This window comes from Paroedura picta, chromosome 16 (assembly GCF_049243985.1).
Source record: "Paroedura picta isolate Pp20150507F chromosome 16, Ppicta_v3.0, whole genome shotgun sequence".
NCBI lineage: Eukaryota > Metazoa > Chordata > Lepidosauria > Squamata > Gekkonidae > Paroedura > Paroedura picta.
In genome coordinates, this window is record NC_135384.1 from 11,645,979 (window position 1) to 11,672,498 (window position 26,520).

The window sequence follows — 26,520 nt, forward strand, 5'->3', positions numbered from 1 at the left end:
AGAAATCAAGCCGTGAAAAGTCGCCAAGGGCAGCTCCACAGTGGGAACCTGGGGTAGTCTATCCTAGCGCTCAAGTATTCTGAACAATACAGCGGTTGAGGCTGAATTCTAGGTGCAGAATGTTGGGAAGAACGTCGCAGGTCCTTTCCACCAGTTCCAAACCCTGTAGACCTTCCCCTGTGGTTATAAAGGGCAGACGAGGCCGAAGAGGTACTCTTCACAGTCTCAGAAGAACTACCTGGTTATTTCACTCTGCGTTGGCTTTGCAGGATACTTTCCACAGCGAAACGGACCCGATCGCTGACAAATTCATGCTGTTGTGTTCATTTGCCCAGTCATTACTTCATCTGGGGAGTGGAGTAGGGGGAAGTCAGACATTGTTTTAAATCAGCCAGCATGTTTAGCTGTATTGCACCAGATTGTTATGGTTACTAGTTAGCATGCCAGTAACCATAAAACTGCTCTGGCAGCAGAAACCCTTTGTGTGCAGGTGCTTAGCACCAAAGATGTGACCCATAACCTCAGGGCAGCCAGTATTTGCTTCTCCAAGTTACCACAAAGCAGTCCTTTTTTCTCTCATGGGCTCAAGTTCCAGGTAGTCCCATCATGAATCCCCCCTCCCAACTGAAGCTGGGCATAGGGGTTGTCTGTTCTCCCTTTCCTAAACGCCTCAAGACTCCAGTTCTCATGCTGTCCTGGCTGGGATTGAGAGTGTGACTCATATTTCCTGTGACTCTTTTTCCCTGCGGAGGCTTTGGGGCTCTTGCCTTTCTTCTGCTGCTCTGCGACTAGCCAGCATTAGCCTACATTTCATCCCCACGTGAGTGCGGAAATAGAAACACAGGCTTTTCTGAAGCACAGAGTCCTTTTATAGATTCCGGAGACCGCAGAAGTCAGCTCTTGTCACTTTTACGCAGCGAGTTTGCCTCTCATTTATACATTCCCTCCTCGACTTTGAATGCAGGCTCTGATAATTCAATCGGCACAGCCCTCATTATAGCACTAGGGACTGGACACCCTTATTTTCAGATTATGGATGGCAAATCGAGGCAGAAAGGGGTGGGAGGGGATGGCTTGCTCCAAGGATGAGTTGGAACAACTGGAAACGGGAGCAACCGGATGGAGCAAAAATGTTGCGGGGGAGATGCCGGAGGAAAATGTCATTACCAGCTCGGATCCTTGGAGGTAAACTATATTTCACGTTGATATACAATCCACTTGCATTGAAAGAGGAAGCAGGATTACACATATGCCCTCCTTCTACATGCTCACTGTGACTTGGGAAAGCCCATGCAGATAGTCAAGGTATGCACGACTGGAAATCCCGCTGGCCCTATTGATCCCACAGAGAGATTTTATGTGTGCCTAGAGAGAGAGAGAGGTCCCGTGGGCTAGATCTTGCACTTCCCATGATTCATGTTGGCTAAACACCAGATATGTAGAACACGGACAGTAAGCGACAGAGCCCCATTTCTGGTGGGATAGAGGAACAGAATGGGAAGAAGCAGGGGGCTGGAGGAGAGCTAGCTAAAGTGTCAGTGGAGCAGGGGAGAAAAGTAAAGCCATGGAAGTCAGTACGTACAGTCGGAAGCAGAGAAAAGGTTTGGAGAAGATGGAAATAACTAGGGGGGAGTATGGTTGCCAACATGCCTGGAGCAAAACATCTTTGCCTTTTTCATGGAGATAAATAATTCCTGGGAAATAATGCCGCGTTAAGCCGGATTTCAAGGGCCAGGACTGTTTTCTTCAGGGCTGTTGACAATTAGACAGAGAGAGCTTCTGGGTAGGTTGTTGCCTTTTCTCCGTCAAGTTTGCTGTGCCTGTAGCCGCTGTGTGGAAGGCAGTAATTCAACAGGTGGTGCTGGGAGTTATGAAGAAAATGCCAGAAAAGGATGGGAAACTGACCTGTGGAAGAAGGCAGAGACCATTGTAGATGAAGTAGGAAGAGGAAAAAAGTGGAAGGAATACCCACCCACGGATGGTATATATTTTAGTAAATGCCATTTTCAGGGGGCAATTTTAAAACCCCACAAATATAAAAGAACTGTACTGGAAATAGAAACAAAGAGGAACATCTTAAAAGTCTCCCTTTGCAGAAAGATCCACAGCTGCATAAGAGTGGGTCCTTTTCCAAAATCCACATGCAAAAGTCTCCTCCTGGGCCGGGCCTGATGGGAAACTCCTCCTATCAGCCGAGACAGAATCTCTTCTGAGGCTGCAGACTGGAAGCCACCCAGCCCACTGCAAGCAGGGGTGTTTCCACTTTCCTTTTGCCTGGCTGACTCACTGTCTGGGTCCTCTGGCCTGTGTCAAAGTGGACTTCTGCTCTGCACCGCTTCCTTCACACTGACTCATGCAGGACCCTGCCCCTGCCCCTGCTCCTGCCAATATGCTGGGCCTCCTGGTCTTCCTAGGTGAGTGTTGCCCTCCTTCACACACAGGTGGAGCTGCGGTTCTGGGGAGCAGCCAGTCCAACTGGGGAGGGCTCCAAGCCTCTTCCAGCAGAACTGGTGACAGAGGTTTAGGTTAAAAGGGGGCATTTGGATGGTGGGAATTGGGACGCTTGGCTCCCTCCACAGTTTGGGGTAAGTACCATGTAGCTGGTAACCACTGGAAGCAACCCTGTTTAGTTCACAGTGTTGGGCATGGTGTCCTGAGCTTTTCAGGGCTCAAAGGAATGTCTACCCTGACCTGGCTAGTCCTGCCTCATCAGGCCTTGGAAGCTAAGCAGGATGGGCCTTGGCTACTGTTATGGTGGGAGACTTATAGGGTGGGCCTTCTGGTACTACTTGCTCTGACTGGTAACCTTTTCCTTTGTTTTGCAGCTGGCTTTCTTCAGATCTGTGCTACAGGTAAAGCTTGTCTCTCTGCTCAGCTGCCCCTCAGTGGAGGGTCGGTGGGGTCCAATATTAGGCGAGCAAGGATTTTGCCAAACTCATTTAATATATCATTTGTAGAATGAAGGGAAAGGATTCTGAAATGTTATTATGAATGGGCACATTAAAAACACTAATATTCTAACACAATAAGCAATATATTTGTTAACAGAGCACACCTCTATTATTGTGAGAACCAGCAAATGCTCTCGTCCAATTCTCTTGATTGGAGGTTTCTTTTGACACACACACACACACACTCCCTCCTCCCTCTCACTTCCTCTCTCTGAATAGTCAAGACCAGGAGTGTCTATTGAAACTTGCAATGGGGTGACCCCTTTAAAAAAGGCTTACAAATGACCCATACATCTTGCTGAAGCTATGACAACTGAATATTGTAGTTCTCAGGAAATGGGTGGTTTAGAAGGTGAACTCCCTCCCCTCCTCAGTATTATTTAGAAAATGTGAAAGTGAAAATGGACTGGAATGAAGATTACAGTTTCCATTCTGGCAAGTCGGCCTTCCAAGTGGATATCTCCTCCTGAAAGAGGGAGAGGGAAAGAGAGAGAGCAGCCCGATCTCGGTAGCCTGGTAACCTCGCCTTCTCTCAACAGGCCCATTCTCAGTACGCCTGTCGGGAGGTCCAAATCCCTGCATAGGTCGGGTGGAAGTCTTTCACCGTGGCCAGTGGGGGACGGTCTGTGATGATGACTGGGATGCGCAGGATGTGGCCGTGGTGTGTCGAGAACTGGACTGCGGGGAGGCTCTTTCCGCACCCCATGGAGCCTGGTTTGGTGAAGGCACTGGCCCCATCTGGTTGAACGAGGTGCGCTGCCAGGGCACCGAGCTGCACCTCCACGGCTGCCGCCATAAAGGCTTTCGCAGGCATGTCTGCACCCACGAGGAGGATGCCAGCGCCATCTGCTCAGGTGGGACTGTCACGTCACTGCTCTTCTGGCCCCACAGGATGAGAAAGGAGAACTAAATCTTGCCACGTTGATGGAATTTATTCAGTTATCGCACCCTTCCTCTAAGAAGCTCAGCATACAGGGTCTCCTCTCTCCATTTTCCCCTTTACAATAACCCAGTGATGAGGGAGTGACTGGCTCGCAGAGACCCAGGGGACTTCATGGTACAGTGGTACTTTTGGAGTAGATTTGGTCTCCAGAAAAACAGAGCTTTTGTGGATGAGGCACAGATCCAGACTCACAGAGCTTTGAGGTTTAAAAGGAATAATCTTTACTGAAAAGATTATTCATAATATATATCATATTCATCTGCTTCAGTCGCCTTACTGAAGTCAGGCACCAAAGCTTAAAAGATGGTTACAAAGAAATACATTGCAAGCCCCTATGGCCACACAGCAGCAGCTGAGAGCCTAATGAAGGATTCTTTCCTCCGTGCGAGCAGAGATGCTTCTCTTCTTGAAGAAAATGGAAGTGGGTGGTGGCTCCACTTAAATAAAGGGATCTCTCAACCATGTACTCAGGATACTTCCATTGCAGTCCCAGTTGTGACCATCTAGTGTCACTAGTGAGCACATAGGTACAGTTTAGCAGCCTAACAAGTTTACTATGACAACCCTTCAGAATTGACTTCATTCAATTACTTTCTGATTGCAATTCCAACAAGTGGTGATTTGATGCTTGGATTCCCCCAGATTTTATTCCTGACAGGGGATGAACTGAGGAAGATTTTTCTAGTTAGCAGCAACTAACACCTTCTTGAATTTGCTTTCCAGTCTTCACACAGGTATTTAAAGCCAGGGGTGTCCAGAGGTCCAAGCCGTTGGACAAAAGTCAAAGGGCAATGAAAGGACTCTGGTCCTTTGGTGCTTAATATAAGTATTGGAGCATAGACCTGAGCAGAACATCAACTTAGCAGGGTTATAAGACCCTGTTAGCAGTTGAAATCTCCCCTCCCATGTCTTGTTTGTTGCTGGATGCATTGTTTTCCTCCTCTATTGTGTTAGCCAGTTTGGATCCCCACTGGGGGAAAATGCTGAACACCAATATACTAAATAAATAATTTCAGCAGGCGGTCATTGGGACGCATTTCTGGAAACTGCATGAGCAAAATACATTTCCCCAAAATGTTGAGTGACTGCAGCCTGCCCTTGGAGTTTCTAAATCAGGGAATGATGTGAAAGCAACCCTAAATGCCCCAGCACAAAACTGGAAAGGCAGACTATGAATTTATTTAAAACTGGTCAATCTTGCTTCATCTCCTTGGACTTCTATGGGTCACTTCTTGCCAATAATTGAATACTTTAGGATGCAGACCATAAATTGTTTTTGTTGTATCTATAGAGAAGGGAGGGGGGCGTTTGGTTGAAAACAGAGCCCCTTATTTTGTCTGCAAGACTTCTCAATCATTTTCCCCTCCTTTCCTTGCAGGAGTCTGATAAAAGTTCCACATAGAAGGGAGCAAATTGGATTCAGTATAGCGGGTGCCTTAACATAGTCTTATTGAAAGCAACCAGAAAATGAAGTTGGAGTGTAGTTATTTCGTGTAGCAGCAAAGGCCAGCTCAGGTTCCCCTTTCCCCAAGTGCCCCTCACATCCTAATTCCATTTGCCCTGAGGGGAAAATGTCTCCAGAAGACTACCTGTTAGCAGCAGGATTGCTTGGGAGGTTTGTGCTTCTTTTGTTGAGTGTAAAAGAAGGCCCTAAAATAGCTGCTGTCTATTTGAGGTTTAAAAGGAATAATCTTTACTTGACAATAAGTCTGAATGAATTCCCCTTTCTCCATTAGCAGTTCAGCATTTCCCTCCTTTCACTGCCTTCTCTCCTCCCCCAACTGTCCAAGAGGACAAAACTGAGGCAGTCAAGACTACAAGACCAGCAGCGTCCATATCTGCAGAGGGTGAGTGTGCGGGCAATCCGAAATGTAATATTTCCCTGGTTCACCTGCAAAATATCTATTTCTAGAGTTGCATTGTTGGAGACTGGGTTGGGTCACCAAGTTCAGCAGGGAGGGAAATTAGGGGAGGTGTCTTAGGAGGGCAGAGGTTGGGGAGGACAGTGAAGATGTGATGTAGGGTTACCAACCTCCAGGTGGGGTCTGGAGAGCTCCTGGAATAGGGTTGCCAGTGTTATTCCAAGGATCCACAACATAGTGTCTGTGGGTAATGGGGTATTCACTAGAACCTTTCCTGGTGTTCACCAAGTAGAGTTGCCAGCTCTGGGTTGGGAAATACCTGAAGAGTATTGGGGTGGGCAGGATTGTTTGTGTAAAGCTTGAGTTGATTCATAATTTTGCCTGATATTCAGGCCCTCTGGCTTAAATTACCTTTTTGTGCACATCTTATAATAAATATTTCTTTTGCTATAATTTTATTTGCTGTAGCTTGATGCTTGTAGCATCCTCAGTATATTTTAGGTTGCGTTTCCCCTTCTTTCTCCTTTGTTATCCTGTGCTAGATCAGCAAGACGATGTTTACCAGACATAGTAAGGTGTTTGCCAGAGCCTTTATTCCCATTCCTTAGGCAACTTTTGGTGAAAAACAGAAAGAGGGGTCCCCTTTCACTACATAAAAGTCTACACTGGGGGTTATGAAACCTCCATGGCCGAAAACTATGTGTGAGAGGAGTGATAGTAAGGAGGTGAACAGGACACGCTAGAGTGAAATAGCCAGCTGGATTCCCCACTGTTGTTCCATGAGGTTGCTTCACAAGTCTTACACAACAAAAACTACAAAGCAAATACCCCTTAGGTTGCCTGCCTTTAACTCCTTTTCTCTTCCTTATTGCAGGGAGCCCTGCCCTTCGCCTCGTGGGTGGCCGAAGTCGTTGTTCTGGCCGGGTGGAGGTCTTTCACCAGGGGCAGTGGGGGACAGTATGTGACGACATGTGGGGCCTTGAGGATGTTGCTGTAGTCTGCCGGGAGCTGGGCTGTGGCGAGGCTCTGGCAGACCCAGGCAGCGCCTTTTTTGGCAAGGGGAACGATGCCATCTGGTTGGATGATGTGCAGTGCGAAGGCGGAGAGTCAGTTTTGACCGAGTGCCTCGCCAGCCCGTGGGGGACACACAACTGCCGACACAATGAAGATGCCGGGGCTGTGTGCTCAGGTGAGACCAGTGTGGCAGGGGTGGTACATGTCTGTAGTTACTTCCTCACTATTTACTTTATCTGGTTGAACAGTCCAATGGGCTTATCAAGGGATTGTGGGAGCTATACATTTGTGGGAGACAAGAAATTTCTACAAGGAAATGTTCAGGCCCAATTTTCTCACGAAAACTGGAAATAAAACAGTGGAATATTGAGATAGGTTTTTTTTTTTTTTTTTTGCTTCCAACTGCAGATTGGCTCACATTTTTTATGTTTTCTGGGGGTAGATAGTCTCTTTCAAGAAAAAAAAAACAAGCAACACAGTAATAAGGCTAGGTTAAAACCAGTGTTGCTGGAGTGCTAGGATTTTTAAAAAGACATCTTGTGATGAATTTCATGCAGGGAAGGGCATTTCAAAATTGCACCCCACATCTAAATGTCTGAAATGCTAAATTCTACTGTCTCAGTTTTCCACTGGCTCACATAATTTCACCAGGCAAAAATACATCACAGAACTCCCTCAGGATTCTTTATTAGGAAGTCATATCACATTAAATAGGACGGCAGCCATGTCCTTTGTGCGAGGAGTTTTCAAAAAGTTTCCGGTCTTTTATATTTGCATTGGAAACGGTGAGGGCGGGGGGAGGAGGGGTTGGTCATGTCTGTGAGTGCCATGTGACCGGTCTGTCTGGCAAGCCAGCTGACCTTGCAAGTTTAGTATCAGACTTGTCATGCTGTGGTGGAGATGGCTGCGATACTTATAAATTGCACCCAAGAGGAACAGTGTTCTGCCAGATGTTTCTCGTGTATCAAAAGGAACAGGGAACCATGTGGCAGATTCAACTAGAAATAAATAAACTCACCACAATGGAATGGCAAATATCAAATTAATCATGCAAGTAGAACAGGTATACAGAACAAGTAGAACAGGTATACAGATATTCTTACAATTAAAGAATCCACAAAGTGGGAGTTACTGTTCATTTATAAAGAAAATAGAAGATTGTTAATTGGGTACCTTTTGTATACCTTTTCTAATTGTAAGAATATCTGTATACCTGTTCTACTTGTTCTGTATACCTGTTCTACTTATATAATTAATATGTTTCTTGGGGCCATCCGGAGAGCTCTGTATCCATCACACTAGTATGGCCCTTTTTGAACATTTCAAATGACTCTACGAGAGAGAACTTTAACACATGCGGAGATGAATTTGTGCTCCTGGAACCTTCTGCCCACCAAAAGCATATGACAATGCTGTTCCTGTTTGGTGCAATTTGTAAGTTTTGCGGTCCTCTTCACCACAGCATGGCAACTCTCATACAAAACTGCAAGGTCAACTAACTTTCCAGACAGATTAGTCACATGACCCTCTCAGACACGACTCCTGCCCTCAACGTTTCTAACGAAAATCTAAAAGTGCCGAAACTTTTTGAAGACCCCTCGTATATTCGGCTTCTGGAAAGGGATGCAATTATTTTTACACCCAAACGACATACATTCTAAATTATTATGTAGTTACCGTGTTATTAGTTAGGGGTGGCTTCCCTGTCACGTAATCTTCTCTCCACAGATGAGATGCTACTGACCGAGGTGGAGAAACATCTGACCACGCCTGCTACGGCTGCGACAACAAATAGACCCCGACCGATAGCTCCTAGGAGATCTCCACGTCCTACTCTGCCAACCAGGGATCAGGCACATGATGAAACATCATGGCCTACAGGGAGGAGCTCCATAGACAGGCGTTCTGAGGCTATACGAACAGGTCGGTAGAATGAAAAACAGGTGGATCCCTTTATTATGGACCCTCAAACACTTTCTCGTGCATTCTTTCTTATACTGAACACAACAGTAATAATAATAATAATGATGACATGGTCAATGCCTGCAGTCAGATTGCTCAAATTGACTCTAAAGAATGTCATGAAAGATCTGCAGCTATATTGCACTGAGGGCCAGTGTCATACAGTGGTTTAGAGTGGCAGCCTTTAATATGGAGAACCAGGTTTGATTCCCACTCCTCCTCTGAAATACCAGGAAGTTCCTCATCTAACTATGCTCAATACACGCCTCCTCCAATGCCCCCTGTAGGATATCCTTCATATGCTTTTGAAGCATGCACGCCACAGATCTTGCATAGACCAACATTCAACACGTGTTCATATTTGTGTGCATGAGAATAAGAAGTCTTTGAGTAGGTGGACAGCCAAAGATGAAGCAAGACATGAGATTTGGAGTGATGGTGGTAGTGGTTAAACCTCTTGATCTAACCATTTCCCTTTCCCCCCTCTTTTCGCCTCAGGCCAGTGGCAGGTGAGGCTGGCAGGAGGCTCCGGATCCTGCGCTGGACGGGTGGAGGTTCTGCATAAAGACTCCTGGGGTACCGTGTGTGACGACGGCTGGGACTTGTCGGATGCCACAGTGGTGTGCCGTGAGCTGCGCTGCGGGGCCCCACTCCTCAGCGCCGGAAATGCACGATTCGGCCCCGGAACGGGACCCATTTGGCTGGATGACGTCAACTGCACTGGGAGGGAGTCTTCTCTGCTCCACTGCCAGTCCCAGCCCTGGGGGCAGCATAACTGCAACCATCATGAGGATGCTTCTGTCATCTGCACAGGTGGGGCAGCAACTTGCTCTCTGTCCCGGCGTAATCAGCGAGTTTGGCTCCAGATAGTGTGGCAGGAAAATTAAGAGTGGCACCGGTCACTGGGCATGAGAAAAGAAAGCCAAACGCTTCATTGGAAACTAGGGACCAAGCCTGTTGTACAGGCGCTTTTGGGTGTGCTTTTGGGGCCAGAGGGAAGGCTTCCTCCCCTTGCTCCGGGCCCAGAAGCATACCCATGGCCTCCTTGAAGGCTGGACTCTGTTTTTTAATTTCTCATCTAGAATTTGTTGGGTGTTTTCAACTGTATTTGTGAAATCTCAGGATTGTTGTTGGATTGTTTATTAGAGATTCCCCCAAAGAAGCCATTTAGAGTTAAACATATGGGGATTTTTAAAAAGAAATTAGTAATAAAAGATTCTTACCTATTCAGACAAGAACAGGAGGTTCTGAGGAGCGGGGTTTGGAAACAAGGGAAAAAGAGTGGGAAACTTCTTTGTTCTGGTGTTGCCTCCACACTAACCTTTTAGTCTGGAATAGACAATCCTTCATTCGGTCTCCCCACCTCCCCAAATTCCAGAGTAAATTATTGGTCCCTGTGTTCTGGTGTTTTCTGCATTCTTTTGCTGCTTATATCCTTTTGAAAGGGTACTGGGAGCGCGGTGTAGTGGTTAAGATTGGCAGCCTATAATCTGGAGAGCTGGGTTTGATTCCCCACTCCTCCACATTCAAGGTGACCTTGGGCTAGTCACAGTTTTCGTAGGGCTGGTCTGACAGAACAGTTGTCTTTGGGCTCTCTCAGCCTCACCGACCTCACAGGGTGTCTGCTGTGGGGGGGAAGGGAAAGATGTTTGCAAGCCACTTTGTGACTCCTCCGTGTTGTGAAAAGTGGCATATAAAAAGCCAGATCTTCTTTTTAAAAAACCCTCAGTGGCAGCACTGCTCTGTCCAATGTAAACGCACTTTAGTCTGTCCAGAGCTGCTCTTTTTCTTGTCTTCAAGTGTTTCTCAACACAGTTATTTCCAGCTCATTCAGCACTGATGTGTCTTCTGTGCTTTTCAGGTACATGGAAACCCCTGTCTTTGCCAAAACCTGCCACAGATTCGAGTACAGCCGAACCAATCCTCACCACACAGGGGCCAAATCCTGCAGATGAGTCAGGACTGCAAAATACTTTGGTCGTGACTGAGGTTCCTACACAGGGTTTACCTCCTGATTGGGAGATGGAGTTTCCTAACCCATGGCACCCGGATGAGCTATTCCTACCATCCACCCATGAGATGGAACTTGAGGTAGAAGAGGCAACAAGTCCCTGGAATATACAGGAGATAACCCTTGGCCAAGACGTTCTACAAGATGTTCATGACAAAGAGTCACCCAGTCCTCTGAAGACAAGGTCATTCACACATACCGACGGACCAGAACCCACAGACCCCTCTTTCGAGTCTCAGCCACTTTCAACGTTGTGGGATCTGGAATCTGAGAGAGAAACTGAGCCAACAAGCCCTGTGGGAACAGCCATGCTTAAGCAAGGACTAAAGGATGCAGTGGAGACCGAGCCTTTCATCCAGCAGGACAACATGTCCAGGAAACCTTCAGTCATACAACAAGGAGGACCAAGCCGTTCCTCTGCTGAAACTCAGTCTGCCTCTGCAGTTTGGGTTGTAGAATCTGTGAGAGAAGCTGAGCCAACCAGCCTTTTGGGAACAGACATAAAAGACCTCAAGGATGCAATGGAGAGGGTGACAGAGGTCCAGTGGGATGATGCCCCTGGGTCACCACCAGTCACACAAGGACCCACCAGCTCCTCTGCTGAAACTCAGCCCACCTTTGCTATGTGGGATCTGGACTCAGAGGGAGGAACTGACCCACCCAATTCTCCACAAATGGTCACATTCAGACAGGGCCTCCAGACTGCAGTGGAGACGGTACCTTCTGTCCAATGGGATAACATTTCTGGGGAATCTCCAGTCACACAGAGAGCAGAAACAAGTAGTTTCTCCACTGAAATGCAATCCACCGCTGCCATTTGGGCTGAAGAAACTGAGAGAGAAACTGAGCCGATCGGCTCTTCAGGGACAGACGTTCTTCCAGACACACAACTTGTGATGGAGACAGTGACTCAGGTCCTGTGGGATGAGACCACTAGGGTGCCAGAAGTCACACAGGAACCCACCAACACCCCCACTGAAAGTCAGACGGTCTCTGAGAGAGAAACGGAGTCAGCCATTCATAGAAGAATGGAACTTTTCCCGCCCTCAGAGAGCTTAGAGGCTACAACGGATATGCAAACATCTGCACTAAACATAGAACCTGCGAACGACAGGGAAACAACTAGCTCCAAAACCCCAGACTCCAAGGGAGAGGAAGATCCAAAGCAAAAAGAGATATTGGACAAAGCTCCCCATACTGTGAGGACCATAGGTGAGGAATTGCCCCACTGCTGGCTTCAGGTTGTCAAGGGCCCCATGACAGGAGAGCTGGTGGTGGGTGCTGTTTCTCCTCTTTCTAGGTATGGGAAGGTGGACTCTAGAGGGTGACAAACAACAGCAGGTTCTCACTCTGCCTCATCTACCTTTCCATCTGAGATAGCTAGGGAGGAGGCAGACAAGCAGAGAGCTAGGGGGTGGAGACATCACCTGTCAAAGGAAAAGGCATTTGCATGGAAAGGTTATAAGATTGCCAGCTCTGGGGCCGGGTTATACCTGGAGACTTTGGGGAATGGAGCCAGATGTGGGTGGGATTGGGGGGAAGGGTCCTCCAAAGCAGCCATTTTCTCCAGGGGATCTCTAGGTACCCCATGAGCTTGCTTCCTTACCAAGAGCCATACCAAAGTCCACCTCTGTCTTGCTTTTTCTAGGCTGTGTAACCTTCTTCTACTTCTCCTAACCACATTCTCCCTCTCCAGCTGTAACCGAGGCCATCACTGTTCCCAATGCCTCAGGCTCATGGGATGGAACAGGCCTTTCTGATGTGAATGATGTGTTGTCCCAAAGTCCAGTGCTGCATACAGTGGACATAGATGGTCCACCTGAGAAAGACTTGAGCTCAGAAGTCATGGAGGGAGCATCAGGTAAGTTCTAAAGATGCAGCTCTTGACTATCCCATGAAAATTCTATCTATCTGTCCATCCATCCATCCATCTATCCATCCACCCACCTACCATCTATCCATCCAGCCAGTCATCATCACATTTATAGACCTTCCCTACCGGACCTGCCATCTTGGAACAGTTTACAGTTTTTCCTTTCATGAGATGCGTGAAACCACTTTCCCTCCTCCTGCCACTTTCACAGTGGAAAAGAAACTAGTAGCTCTGCTGTGACACTTGACCTGGGTTTGAACTTGGCAGTGGTATGGCAAATCTCTTGAGAATGGGACTTCTTGTTGCCTCTTTAATCCAAACTGTTGACAAAGTTTAAATATGCAGAGGGGTAAGGCACCTAGCTATTTTTAAGAACAAAACAATAAAATACTTTTGTTAAAAAGAACAAGAGAAAAGACAGATAGGTCTAACTAACTAACTGTTGTTCTGCATTCATTTTGTCTGTTCTGTTCCGGAGGCAAGCGGGGAGGAAGTGTGCTCAAAGGAGCAGGAAGTCTCCAAAAAGCCAATCAGAACACTGGAGGAGATTATTGGAAAAATATCAGGAAGTTCCTAAGCTAACTATGCTAAATACACATCTCATTTGATGCCCCCTACAGCAGGGGTAGTCAACCTGTGGCCCTCCAGTTGTTCATGGACTACAATTCCCATGAGCCCCTGCCAGCATTTGCTGGCATGGGCTCATGGGAATTGTAGTCCATGAACATCTGGAGGACCACAGGTTGACTACCCCTACCCTACAGGATATTCTGAATAATGCACATTACAGAACTTGCATATTCCAACATAACCCCCTCCCTGTCCCGTTTGTTTTCTCAGACGACTTATCCCTGCTGATATTTCTTATTTAGCTTTGCTCTTTGACCCAGACCCATAGTCAACCTAACCGATGCTTCTGTAGGTTTCCCCCCCAGCTGTACAGCTATATCACACAATTCTCCCACAGATCAGATGGCCCTAGGGTTACATGACAGCAATCTCTCTTCATGGTGCTGTTCCTTTTAGGCTGCTGTGGGTATTCTTTATTTATTGTTTTTATATTCGTTCAAATACTGCCATTGTCTCTCTGCTGTTTTTCATCTCCTCCAGGTACGGCCTCAACACCTGGTCAGACCAAAGCCTCGGGTCCAAGCTCGCCATCTGCTGATTCGGCCGTCCCCCCTACTCAGCTCAGTGACTCGTCTGCCGGCTGCCCTGTTAGTCAGGAGCCAAGGAAAGAGCCTCAAGACTGCTGCTGTTCGGCAGACAGCCTGGGAGATATGGTCCATGCGATGGATGGCCTCCGAGGGGAGTTGGGCTCCCTCTCCTCAGCCATCCGGCAACAGGGCGCTCAGCTGGAGGCCGTGGCCCACAGTTTGGCTGAGCTGGTGACTTCTGTGCACCGGCTGGTAGGGGTGCTGCCCACCCTGATGCAGCCAGTTCCAGCCACACCTGCTTCAGAATGAGGGTGACATACAAAACCAGCTGCCCAGACAATGAAACAGCCCTTCCTGTTCAGCAAGGGAGCTGGCCATAGGGACTACGGTCCGGATACATTCTTTCCGCTAGCACTTCCGGTTGCCCACAGAGGAAACCTGATTCTTCTTTGCTTGCCAGAATATCTACCCGTATTCTTGGCATGAAGAAGTCGCAGAATCATGACCTGGAAAATTATCTGTTTTTTTTTTAATTCTTCTTCAGTTTTCTAAAATAATATCTGGTGTGATGAAGAGTTCTGACCAACTTGGAGGCTTGCACACTGTTTTATGTCGTTAGGTTGGTCGTAATAAAAGGGTACAATGTGGACTGTGTTCTTGGGGTTTTGGCTTTCCCTTGTGGGCCGGCACAAGTGCAAACAGTTTCCCCACTGTGGCGGTAGCCTTCTGCAGAATGCGTCCCGGCCACTTTTCAGCACCTTGAAAGACTTTAGGTGTGAACAGAGAGGCTGACACCAGAGTAAATGTGCTTCACCATGGACGGTAACCTCTACAGTTGACAAAGAGACGTGCGAGCAAAACCAGGATGTGGGAACCAAGCCATAGAGTTAGAAAAGGCCAAACAATATCTAGTCAAATCTGGTCAGCCCATGAGACCCCAAGCGTACCATAAGCAGAAAGAAGCTATAGGATGACAATGACCCAGGATGGCTGTGTTTTAGGATACGAGGTCTAAGATTTCATTTGTGTTGCCAGGGTCTTTCCTGGCCACTGGTAGGGGTTAGGGTTGCCAGATCCAGTTTGGGAATCTCCTGGAGGTGTGGGGGTTGCGTCTGGGGAAGACAGAGACCTCTATGGGTACAATGCCTTAGAGCAAGGGTAGTCAACCTGTGGTCCTCCAGATGTCCATGGACTACAATTCCCATGAGCCCCTGCCAGCAAATGCTGGCAGGGGCTCATGGGAATTGTAGTCCATGAACATCAGGAGGACCGCAGGTTGACTACCCCTGCATTAGAGCATCGAATGCCTACAAAGCATCGATTTCCTCCAGAGGAACTGATCTCTACGGGAACAAGTTAAGACATATCCGAGAGGAAGCTGCCTAAAGAAATAAATGTATTTTAAGAAACAACATGGCAGGCTACCGATAATTTTAACGTGAACAAAATGAAAAGCAGAACCGATTATCATTTTGGATCCTGGCTGCCAAAGGAGAGAAATTTTCCCATGAATGACTGAATAATTACTTGGACATGTAAGGCTGGTTGATTTATTTCTGGGGAAGGGGAAAACCTGTCTAGGTGTGGAATGAAAATAGACACATCCCTATTCATTTTCCTTGGTCAGTTGATCCTTATACCTTTCCATGCAATCAACTGCTTGGCGCTGACACTGTGCAAAAAGTCATGACGATCTTTAAGAACAGGGAGGCCTAGAAAAGACCGGAGTTTCTGGAGGACAGCTGCTCATTCCTCCCACAATAATCCTGCTACCGGAACAACACTGGAATTGCTGGGAATTTAAAAAGGGACCTTAGCCACATGCAAAGTCCCTTCGAGGTTTTCAAAAACTGGCAAGTATGAATCCAACAGAAGGGTTCTTAATACTCAGCTAAACACCTTCTAGGCTCAGCTAAACACCTTCTAGTAACTAGGTGCCATATTAGCTGCCTAAAAATAACCAAATTCTTAAGAAGAGCCAGTTTGGTGTAGTGGTTAAGAGTGTGGACTTGTAATCTGGCAAGCTGGGTTTGATTCCACGTGCCCCCACATGCAACCAGCTGGGTGACCTTGGGCTGATAAAGCCGTTCTGACCTAGAAGTAATATCAGGGCTCTCTCAACTTCACCCACCTCACAGGGTGTCTGTTGTGGGGGGAGGAAAGGGAAGGCGACTGTAAGCCACTTTGAGACTTCTTCGGGTAGAGAAAAGTGGCATATTAGAACCAACTTCTTAAGTAATATCAGGGCTCTCTCAGCCCCACCTCCCTCACAGGGTGTCTGTTGTGGGGAGAGGAAAGGGAAGGTGAATGGAAGCCACTATGAGACTCCTTCAGGTAGAGAAAAGCAGCATATAAGAACCAACTGCTACTATACAGAGTGGCAGGCTCTTATCTGGATAACTGTGTTTGATTCTTCACTCTTGCGCGTGCAGCCAGCTGGGTGACCATGGGCTAATCACAGTTCTCTTAGAGCTGTTCTTGCAAAGCAGCTCTCTCAGCCCCACCTACCTCACAGGCTGCCTGTCGTGGGGAGAGGAAGGGAAAGGTGTTTTTAAGCCGCTTTGGGATTCCTTTGGACAGTGAAAGTATAAAAACCAACTCTTCCCTGGAAATTTCCTGTGCTGGCCACCAGGTGGTATCCCAGTGTCATGAACACTTGCAGCCTACTCAGTGTGGCTAACTAATCCCTCTCACAGTTAATGACTTTGTGACCATGTACATTTATTCCTTAACAAGATTTCGAAAGCGCAAGGCATCCCTGAATCATCTCGCTGGAGGAATGATTTTTAGCAGAGGTACCGTCATTCATTCTTCTTGCATTTGAATTCTTGTTTGGCAGAAGTTGGCCATAACAAAAGCTGAAACTAGTATCAGTGTCGACATTCACCTTGTTAAGAAGAACAGATGCAGTCATGCAATATAAGGTGCAATCCTATGCAGGGCTCCTCCAGTCTCGGCTCATGGGGTTAGGCTGAGCAGCATAGGATTGCACTGTGACGGGCCATTAAAATTAGTGGGATTTTTTCCCCAGTGACCTCAATGGATTGTAATCAAGGGAACATGTCTTACTTTGAGCCTGGGCTTGCCAGACCTGCACACTGATTTCAGAGCCAAAGCTTCACAGGGTGTTGAAGTTTATACACCCCGAGGATCAGGGAGATATGTCTTCCCATAAATCACCCTATCCATTGACGGAGCTACGAAAATAACCCAAACCAGTAATTTCAATAACTGATAAATGCTGGGTTAGATAAGTGAATGATGCTGGAGGTTCTTCTAAAACTGATTAGCAAAATTCAAGGCTGATAGCTCCAACCCTCAACTTGGAATGTCCCCGGCTAGAGGTAATGGGTTGGATCCTACTGTTGACAGAGTTGACCTATGCAAAGAGGGCTACTGTATTAGCTGCCTAAACAAATTATTGAGAAGAAGAAGAAGAAGAAGAAGAAGAAGAAGAAGAAGAAGAAGAAGAAGAAGAAGAAGAAGAAGAAGAAGAAGAAGAAGAGTTGGTTCTTATATGCCGCTTTTCCCTACCCGAAGGAGGCTCAAAGCGGCTTACAGTCACCTTCCCTTTCCTCTCTCCACAACAGACACTCTGTGGGGTGGGTGAGGCTGAGAGAGCGCTGATATCACTGCCTGGTCAGAACAGTTTTATCAGTGCTGTGGCGAGCCCAAGGTCACCCAGCTGGCTGCATGTGGGGGAGCGCAGAATCGAACCCGGCATGCCAGATTAGAAGTCCGCACTCCTAACCACTACACCAAACTGGCTCTTTGAAGAGAAACAACTTTGTAAGAGACAAACTGCCTAATGTTCCAGAGGGAATTGGGCAGGAGATGTGTTCAAAGGGGCAGGAAGTCTCCACGTGATATGATCAGGACAATAGAGGAGAGTATATGGTAATACCAGGAAACTCCTAATCTAAATATACTAACTATATACCTTCCCCAAAATCCCCTGCAGGATATTCTTGAATCAGGCACATGATATTGCATTTTCCAACACCTACTCCTGCCCAACCACTCTGCTGAGCAAAGTTTGTTTATTCAAATATTTATATCCCACCTTTCCTTTGGGCTCAAGACTGAAGCCATTCTCCGTTCTTTCATTTCCTGGAAGTGGTTGGTTTTCTGTTGGAGGAAGAGCCACTTACGTTAATGGGAGGTGTCTCAGGCTGGAGGAAGGCTACGTGGAGGATGTTTGGATTTACCCTGGTATATACGGATGCAAGATGGTGGCTCTCTTAATGGGCAGAGCTTCCCCGATGGCCCACTGTTGGAGAAAGAAGAATGCTAGACCTTTGGCCTGCTCTAGCAAATCAATTATTTAATCCTTGTCTACAAGGCTAGTTTGAAACATTTTTACACCTAATGCAAAGATACCCTTTCACTACTCCCTCTTTGTGAAAATGACACACGGCAGTGTCAACGGGAGGCAAGAAATGACGGTCTCTCTGGAATCAATTAAACAATGTGGTTTCTTGTAAATATGCCAATTGGGGAATTCGTGGGGATACAAGGATGGCACTAGCAAGGATGGAGTCAGAATCACAGAATCACACCGAGCTGGAGGAGATTACAATGGGCCATCCAGTCCAGCACCTCTCCAGGGACACATACGCTCCTGACGGGTACTCATCCAATCTTCTAAAAACTTTCATCAGAGACTCCACCACCTTCAGAGGCAGCATATTCCATCAACAAACAGCCCTCACCGTCAGAAAATGCTTTCTAATATTTGTGGAACCTCCTTTCCTGTAATTTGAACCCATTGCTCCTCGATCTTGTCTCTAAAGCTGTGGTAAACAAGTTGGTCCCCTCCTCAACATGTCTACCTTTTACGTAATTGAACACAGCTATCATATCACCCCTCCTCAACCTCTCCTCGTAAGGCATGGATTCCAACTCCTCTACCATCCCAGTCGCCCTTCTCTGGACACATTCCAACTTGTCAATATCCTTTTTGAACTGCAGTGCCCGGAATTTGGGGAGGGGAGGGAGCTCAGAAGGTGCTAAATCTACAGTTTCCTCCACGGGAACTGATCTCCGTTGTCTGGAGAACCATAATAATTTGGGGAGAACGGCAGGCCTTGGCCTTGAGGTTGGTAAATGTAAGTTTGAGGTCTATTGCTGCCAACTTCCAAGTGGTAGTAGGAGATCTCCCAGAATTACAGAATTACAATGACAGAATCACTTGAAGAAAATGGCTGCTATGCATGACCAATTCTACAGCATTACACCCTGCTCAGGTACCCCCACCCCACCCTGCCATTCCCAGTCTCCATCCCCAAATCTCCAGGAATTCCCAGGCAGGAGTTGACATCCCAAAAAGCCTGATGGTAGTACAGCGTCAAGCCTCAGCTCCTGAAATTTTAAGAAGTTGAAAGGAACTCATTAGGGTTTTTCTCCTCCTCTCTTTACACGAAAAAGAGACAGGTCTGGAAGCTGCAAAAGTACAGGCTTCCTACAGCCATCTGAGAGATGCCACTCCTAAGCTAGGATGAAATTTGCTCTTGAGAGACTGGGCAAGCCACCCGTTTATGTTGCCTCTGTGGCTGAGCGGTGACTTCACAGTAGAGGTGACAGCACTGATGACAGCACAATGGCTTGGTTGTCATCACAACAGGCCAATGTCACAAGCTGAAGTCAAGGGTGGCACTTGAGCTGCTGGACCAGGGCTCCCAGCTGAGACCTCAGCCAGGCTTGGGTAGGTAATGAGCCATCAGGAAGTGGGGTTAGATCAGTGAGATTCAATCAATCAACTGAGATGATGCATCCAAAGACTAGGATGTTCTCCGGTGACCAAGCCTGAACCAGCTCCTGAGGCAAGAGGAGACTTTTGTTATCAGATGGAGAAGAGCTACTTGCCTGGAGCAGTGCTAAGGACTAGAGGGAAAATGAAAGAGTCTGCAGGGTTACAGTGTGGAGACCAGGTAATACAGGACTAGGGCTGTCAGCTCTGGGGTGGGAAATACCTGGTGACTTTGGGGGTGCAGCTGAGAGTGGATGGGATTTGGGGCAGAGAGGGACCTCAATGGAGTATGATGCTCTGGAGCCCACCCTCCAAAGCAGCCATTATCTCCGTCACTTGGAGATGAGCTCGATGTCAGGATCTGTGTTGGCCCCTACATCCTGTCATGTATGCTGTTATGCATGTGTTGTTTTCCTGTATTCTCTGCAGGAGGGTAGTGGAACTGGGGATTGTTTTATTGTGATCTCTATGTTGGCTATGTGCTGTTTTCATGTTGATAGATGGGTGTTGGGAAGCCTTGGTCTTGTTTGCATAGCCTTGGCTTTGAAGATAAGGTGTTGGAATTCAGACCTGGGGTCGACAAAGGGGCCTGGGAAAGTGGGGAGGTTACTTTCGAAGGTGGGGATACTTGACAGTAGCATGGAGGTGGGGTCAACAGGATACATCTCAATCTGTATTGTATTGCTAATCCATCTTAACAAAGATTTTCATGGTTTTAGTTTGTTTCTACTTTAATAAAACCCGAGGAGTTGACTGGGAAGCTGACACTATAATTCTAGAGGATCTTCAGGTCCCACCTGGGGACTGGCATCCCTATGTGGGACCCAAGGTAGAATTGGCATTTGTGAAGACCACTCAATTCCCAGCTGTTAAAATTGTATGATGAAGTAGAGGAAGTTCTACATCTGGAATCTAAAATTCTGGGGTTCAAGTCCTCCATCCCTGATAACTAGCCCTGAACATGTTGTATATAAAGCAATTCCTCCATCCACAAAATTCCCCAGGGGGTAAGCTCTTCAAGGAGAGTGTCGAGCTAGAGGGTTGGACCACCTCAAAATGAAAACAGCCGCAGACATCCTTCTTGTGGTTCCATTAAAGAAGTTGCATTTCCGTTCAGGTTTCAAAGATTGTAATTTTTGCATTCCTTGGCAACCCTGATTTTTAACACTTCCTAAGCCTGAATATTTCTATTTCCACTTGGGAGTTCACAACTCTTAAACATAGTTGTATGGAGTCATGATATAGAACCCAATGGGTCCAGGAATAAAGCTCAAGTAATAAAAATGTTGACTTATGTTTCTTGGTAACTGGTTCAAAAGTGAAGAAAAGAAAATTCCACTCCTCTTCCCCCCAATTCAAGTATTCTACTTGCACTATTACAACAGGTCTCCCCACTGAAGTCCCTCCCCTCCCCAAACCCCACTTTCCTCAGGCTACACCCCGTCCCACCTTAGGTTCCCTTAATTCTGGTAACTTTACCCATTAGGTACCTTCCAACTCTATGATTCTATGATTGAAGGGAGGACCCAGAAAAAAAGGACCCAGTTGTACAGTATCCTCACTCCTTACCCTTGTTATGGGTGCTTTTTGGTCTTCAACTCTACCAGGCATTTGTTTGAGGCCGACTGACTCAGAACATCTGCTGGTCTCCCCTCAGACACCCTGCCATGACTGAACAATTTGATCTCCCCAGTGCTGTTGTTATTCATGTTGTGTTGTGATTGTTACTGTTAGATTGTGATGTTCTATTGAAAATTATATACTGTTGTAGATGGTTATAATGTTCCATGTAGATTTATGCAGTGTTCCATGTAAACCTCTCAGAGCCGCAAAGAATGGGTGGTATAAAAATCCAAACAAACAAATAAAATAATAATTAAAAATAAAACATGTCTGCCCCCAGTGCAGGAAGGACCTCTGTAGGGATATCTGAACATCAGTATGAAAACATTTCATTCAAAGTCAGGACAAAAGACAAAAAAGAACTTCAAGGAGAGGCTCCTACTTGGAAATTCTTGATCAGAATTTTCAAGGCCATTACAGTTTTGCAAAATCGAAGAAAGCACGGTCTCACCACACTGCTGCTCCTATGAACAGTCTCTGTAGTTCGGCTGACTAAATCAAAATGTTATAGATTCACCTCTCACCTTTCCTTTCTTCATTCCTTCGGCTCTTGATTCCGCTATTTACATGTGTGACAACCTTATGTACACATGTCTGCTTCTCTAGCGAAGATCTACTTCATGCATCTCGCAAAGAGGACTTGAGGCCATAAAACCTCCAGGCTAGCATTTAAGTTGCCACGAGAGACATTTATTCAATTTTCCGGCAACGGATTTGGAGGAATGCTGCACCCTCACCTAATGGCACTGTTGGACAAAAAACAAAACAACCCTCTGTTATCATAACGCCAGAAGGGTAGCCGTGTCTGATGGAATTATGAAAACAGAGATCTTTCAAACCAGCTACAGTGAGGCGTCATCGTTTGTCCAGATCCCAGCTCTGGGCTGGTGATGCGCAAAAGGAGCCGCGGGGCAGAGTGGCGCGTGGGGTCCGAACACGTCCCCTTGACCCCACACTGAGGACTCGGCCAGCTGCATTATATTTAGCACAGTGATTAGAGAATGAGAGGCGTGTCCGGGGCAGCTGCCGTCCAGGGATGGGGGGGAAAGAGAGGTGCTAATTCACTCAGTCATGGGTTGGGAGTGGCAGCCCAGGTGCATCCAGAGATCCCGATAAGGGCAGAGCCGCGTTTCCAATGCGCTGGTGTCCCCACTGGGGCCTCACACCTGACCCTGTTATGTAATGACTCATTAGCCACTAATCCCACCACCTGTCCCGGCCTCGAGGGGACCAGAAGCGCATGTTGTGGCACAACAGTCCCTCGCATCGCACACTGCAAGGGCCCGTGCAGCACTCTTGCTGCGGGAGGGTCGGCCATGTTCTTCTGGAGGCCTCGCCCGCATTTCTGGATTGTTAACGTGTCGCGCCTCTCTTTTTGGAGACTATCGGAGAACAAGGGTGTTGAAGACAGGCAAGCGACAGCTGTGTGGAGAGTTCGTAAAAACCTGTGCTTGCCAACCTCTGGGTGGTGGCTGGAGATTTCCTGGGATTCCAGCTAATCTCCAGGTGACAGAGGTCAGTTCCCCTGGAGAACATGGGCTTCTTTGGAATAGGGATGCCAATCCCAGAGGGGAGCTGGGGATCCTCTGGTTTTACAGCTCATCTACAGGCGACAAAGATCAGTTCCCCTGGGGAAAAGGACTGTGAGACAAACAAAAGATTATTGCATGTGGCCATAGGCCTTTAAAGTTTTCCATTCCAAATATATAACTAACACACCCGGACAAGATTTTCATTCTCTAATCACTGTGCTAATATATTTAAAGTAAAATTATCTCCATACAAATCAAATCTTGTTACAAAGAGTAAAAGGAGTAGCGTGACAAGAGCACATTACAGATTACGTTTAATTAGTATCCTTTTTGCTCTCGACTAATTTGGACCTTATCTGTTCGTAGAGTTGGAAGGGACGCCAGGGCCATCTCGTCCAACCCCATGCAGAAGGCAGGGAATTCACATCTACATGTCCACCACAGTAACCCCAATTCACCTTCTGATACCAAAGTGGTGAGCAGCATTTCCCTGGCCATGCAAGAAAGGGCCACAAGAGCCAAGCTCAGACACACAATCCCCTCTGCCCACCTACTTACAATCTGCCTAAACTAACAGAATTGGCATTTCTGTCAGGTGGCTCTCTAGCCTCTGCTCAAAAACCTCCAAAGAGCCCACTGCCTCCCGAGGAAACTGAGGAACCACTCTAACTGTCAGGAACATCTTCTGAATGTTTAGCCAAAAATTCCTTTCAACTAATTTCAACCCATTGGTTCTGGTCCGACCCTCTGGGACAACAGAAAACACCTCTGTTTTTGTATGAAAGCCATTTGTCCAGAAACGTTGTCCTAGGCTCCACATATAACGGAGGGTGGACTCCATAGTATTATATTCCATTGAGGTCCCTTTCCACCCCATTCCTGGCTCCAACTCCAGAGTCTCCAGACATTTCTCAACCCAGAACTGGCAACGCTAGCCAGAAGCCAGTTGTAAATGGCAGTGGGGAGCCAATGCTGAATCCACATTGTTGGATATCATAATGTAGTAATCGGTTGACAGAGAGACCTTAGTTCACATGATGTTTTACTGTGTTTTTTTATGAGCCCCACCACAAATTTTATAGCAGGAGCCTTCTAGCTGAGGACACTAATTGCACTGATTCGCAAAGCATCGTCTCCTTGTTGCTACAACTGCAGAGGAGAGGACACGCAGTAATGGGTTTAAACTTCAAGTACAACGATATAGGCTAGATATCAGGAAGAAGTTTTTCACAGTCAGAGTAGTTCAGCAGTGGAATAGGCTGCCTAAGGAGGTGGTGAGCTCCCCCTCACTGGCAGTCTTCAAGCAAAGGTTGGATACACACTTTTCTTGGATGCTTTAGGATGCTTAGGGCTGATCCTGTGTTGAGCAGGGGGTTGGACTAGATGGCCTGCATGGCCCCTTCCGACTCTATGATTCTATGATTCTATACAACGCCCGAGAGAATCGAGAAGCTTGCTAGATTCCTACAGATTGTCCATTTTGCTCGCCAGAATTGTCATTACGGTTTTAACTGAATTCCTATTTGTTGGATGGACATGGTCACATGTCAAACTGATTCTCTTTTTTATATAATGCCAATAAAGGTCTTATGTATAGTGTAGTAATTCTTTGCCTCCTCTATTTCCTTGTTTATCCCTGTTACTAACTTCAGCATCACTGACCTCTCATTTCTCTGCTGTCGACTGTCAAAACCAGATGACAGGCCCTAGTGCTCGTTTCCAAGGAACCCGTTATTGAGCCCTGAACTTAAGTAGGTGAAGAAATAATCAAGAGAACATCTCTGAGCTTAATTAAACGTCCAGAGTAACGGCCTCGTTTCCATACTTTGCCTTTTAAAGGAGGAGTGCATCGCAAGCAGAATACATGTTTTTCAGATGGACTTAAACTCTAGGGCCTCTGATTCTAGAAATCCAAGCTCTGTTGGGGGAGTATCTGTGTTGGTTGCTCAGCAACCCTCAAGTGCTTCCTCCTTCAAGGACAGAGACAGCACTTCTCTGGGGCCAATGATGTGCCAACGGTGCCTCCTGTGAGGCATATTCAGTACCAATTGTACCAACCCTTACCAAATACATTCAAAGGCCATGCTCCAGCATTACACTGGAATGAGGTACAATGCAGCAACTGGTACATGGAATGAGAAAACAAGAATCCCAATCAAACAGCTACAGCTGGAAGGGATGAATGTCTTGCTTCCTTTGCTGTCCCTGAGGCTACCGCCTATGCAGCAGCTGCTTAGGCCTACTCCTGGTGTGTCGTGGAACGTCCTTCTGTCAACAGGCCTTCACTTGGCGTGGCCACACAGGGGTTATTTAGAGACCAACACTTCTATTTTTACTGTCTACCACTCTGGCCCTGTTGCTCCGCGCTGCCCCTTAGCCGTTTCATTCCTTCTCACAGCTCCAAGGGACGTCATTAGGAAGAATGTCGCTATCTCCTCCGTAAGGTAACAGGGACACCAAGGCTAGCCTTAGAAGCACATGGTCCCATATGGACAACCGGGGTCTTTAAAGACAAAAATGGTCTATTATGCATGGCACAGAGAAAAGAGAGAGGTGGCAAAGCTGGCAGAAGACTTGAGCACACAAGCACCATTAGATTAGGGATAAAGAGTCACCCACCATTGGCATGAGAGATTAAGGTCTAGCCAAGTGATAAGGGCCTGTGCATCTGTGGGGTTTGCAAGCATTTGCCCCATTTCCCTTTGCCACAACTGATAATCAAGGGATCTTTCTTCGCCTAATAATAAAGTGTCCAGAGGCATTTAGGCTGCCAATCTTCAAAGGGCTGCAAAATGCTGTTACAATACAATACAATACAATACAAAACCTTTAATGGCATTCACAATATAAAACAATATACAATCGGTTCTGTAATACAAGTCTAAAAACTGTGAGGGAAATTACAAAAGGCAAGGGAGTGGCAAATACAAAAAGATGAAGCCAGTGACATTTACTTATTTACCCTATGGGACATTACTATAGATAAAAACTTGGCTATCCATTCAGTGGTCTCCGAGCAATTATCGGTAAGCAGAGATTCAAGAGCCCTGCCATCTGAGACACTAGGGAAGGGTAGAAGTGGGGAGATCAAGCAAAATGCTGTTTTGTTTGCTTTTTTTCTTATGACAGTGGTAAATAGACCACTGAAGCCATACCTGAACAGAATTTAAAGAGTAAGTCGGATCCCAGGCCCACCTTGATCGAATCCAGCTTCCTTTCCATACCCGTAGAAATTAAGTTTACTTTTTGTCCTCCCAACTTTCCCGGAAGAGAATCCAGAAGTCTTAGCCAACCCAGATGTAATATCTGCATATCTACTTTGTAAATTGAAATTTTCATTAACTGTCCTTCACTGACATGTAGACAGCAGGCAATCTGATCAAGTCTACAGTGAGATAAAGAAGATGTGGGATCTAGGGTTATCAGGTCCACTGGTCCAGGGAGGAGTTCCCCACGTCCAGATTCACCTTGACCCCTCCCTCCCAAACTTACTTGAAACCAGAAGAATGCCACATTTTAGCACGTTGTCGCTCAGAAGTGTCAGTGGCGTGTCAAGGTTGCCAGAGAGTCACTCACCAACATCTCTGATATAACAATGTCACAGGTGATGTCAGCACATTGTGTCACTCCTGGAAAGTTCTCCCCATCCCCCACTGGCAGCACCAACAGCCATGGCAACCTTAAGGTTCACGCATCACCTATAACTATGAATAGCCATCTTTGGGGACCAGCCTGTCTTTCTCCATTGCAGTTCTCCATCTGTAGAAGGGAATTTAGGGTGACCTTAGGACCTATTGTGTGGGTATTCGGCCACTTATCTTGGGCATGCCTTAATTTAGTGTA

General features: G+C 46.8%; 1 protein-coding gene and 1 long non-coding RNA gene across 3 annotated transcripts; one reads left to right on the forward strand and one right to left on the reverse strand.

Annotated features, from left to right (window-relative positions):
* Positions 1-26: 26 nt before the first annotated feature.
* Positions 27-26,234, reverse strand: LOC143824988 (uncharacterized). 2 transcript variants are annotated; one of them, XR_013226931.1, is made up of 4 exons: positions 26,170-26,234; positions 21,670-21,891; positions 17,837-18,043; positions 27-1,905 (listed from the first exon to the last, which is right to left on the reverse strand). It is a non-coding gene; the product is annotated as an uncharacterized LOC143824988 (long non-coding RNA). The 2 variants fall into 2 exon arrangements; XR_013226932.1 differs by lacking the exon at positions 21,670-21,891 and having other exon boundaries at positions 26,170-26,233.
* On the forward strand, positions 2,211-14,420 carry LOC143824982 (uncharacterized). The gene is given in 11 exon segments (XM_077312845.1): positions 2,211-2,414; positions 2,826-2,852; positions 3,491-3,805; positions 5,631-5,741; positions 6,631-6,945; positions 8,499-8,693; positions 9,231-9,545; positions 10,594-11,955; positions 12,440-12,604; positions 13,727-14,072; positions 14,074-14,420. Coding segments are annotated over 11 exon segments (3,255 nt in total). The 5' UTR covers positions 2,211-2,353; the 3' UTR covers positions 14,117-14,420.
* Positions 26,235-26,520: the final 286 nt, after the last annotated feature.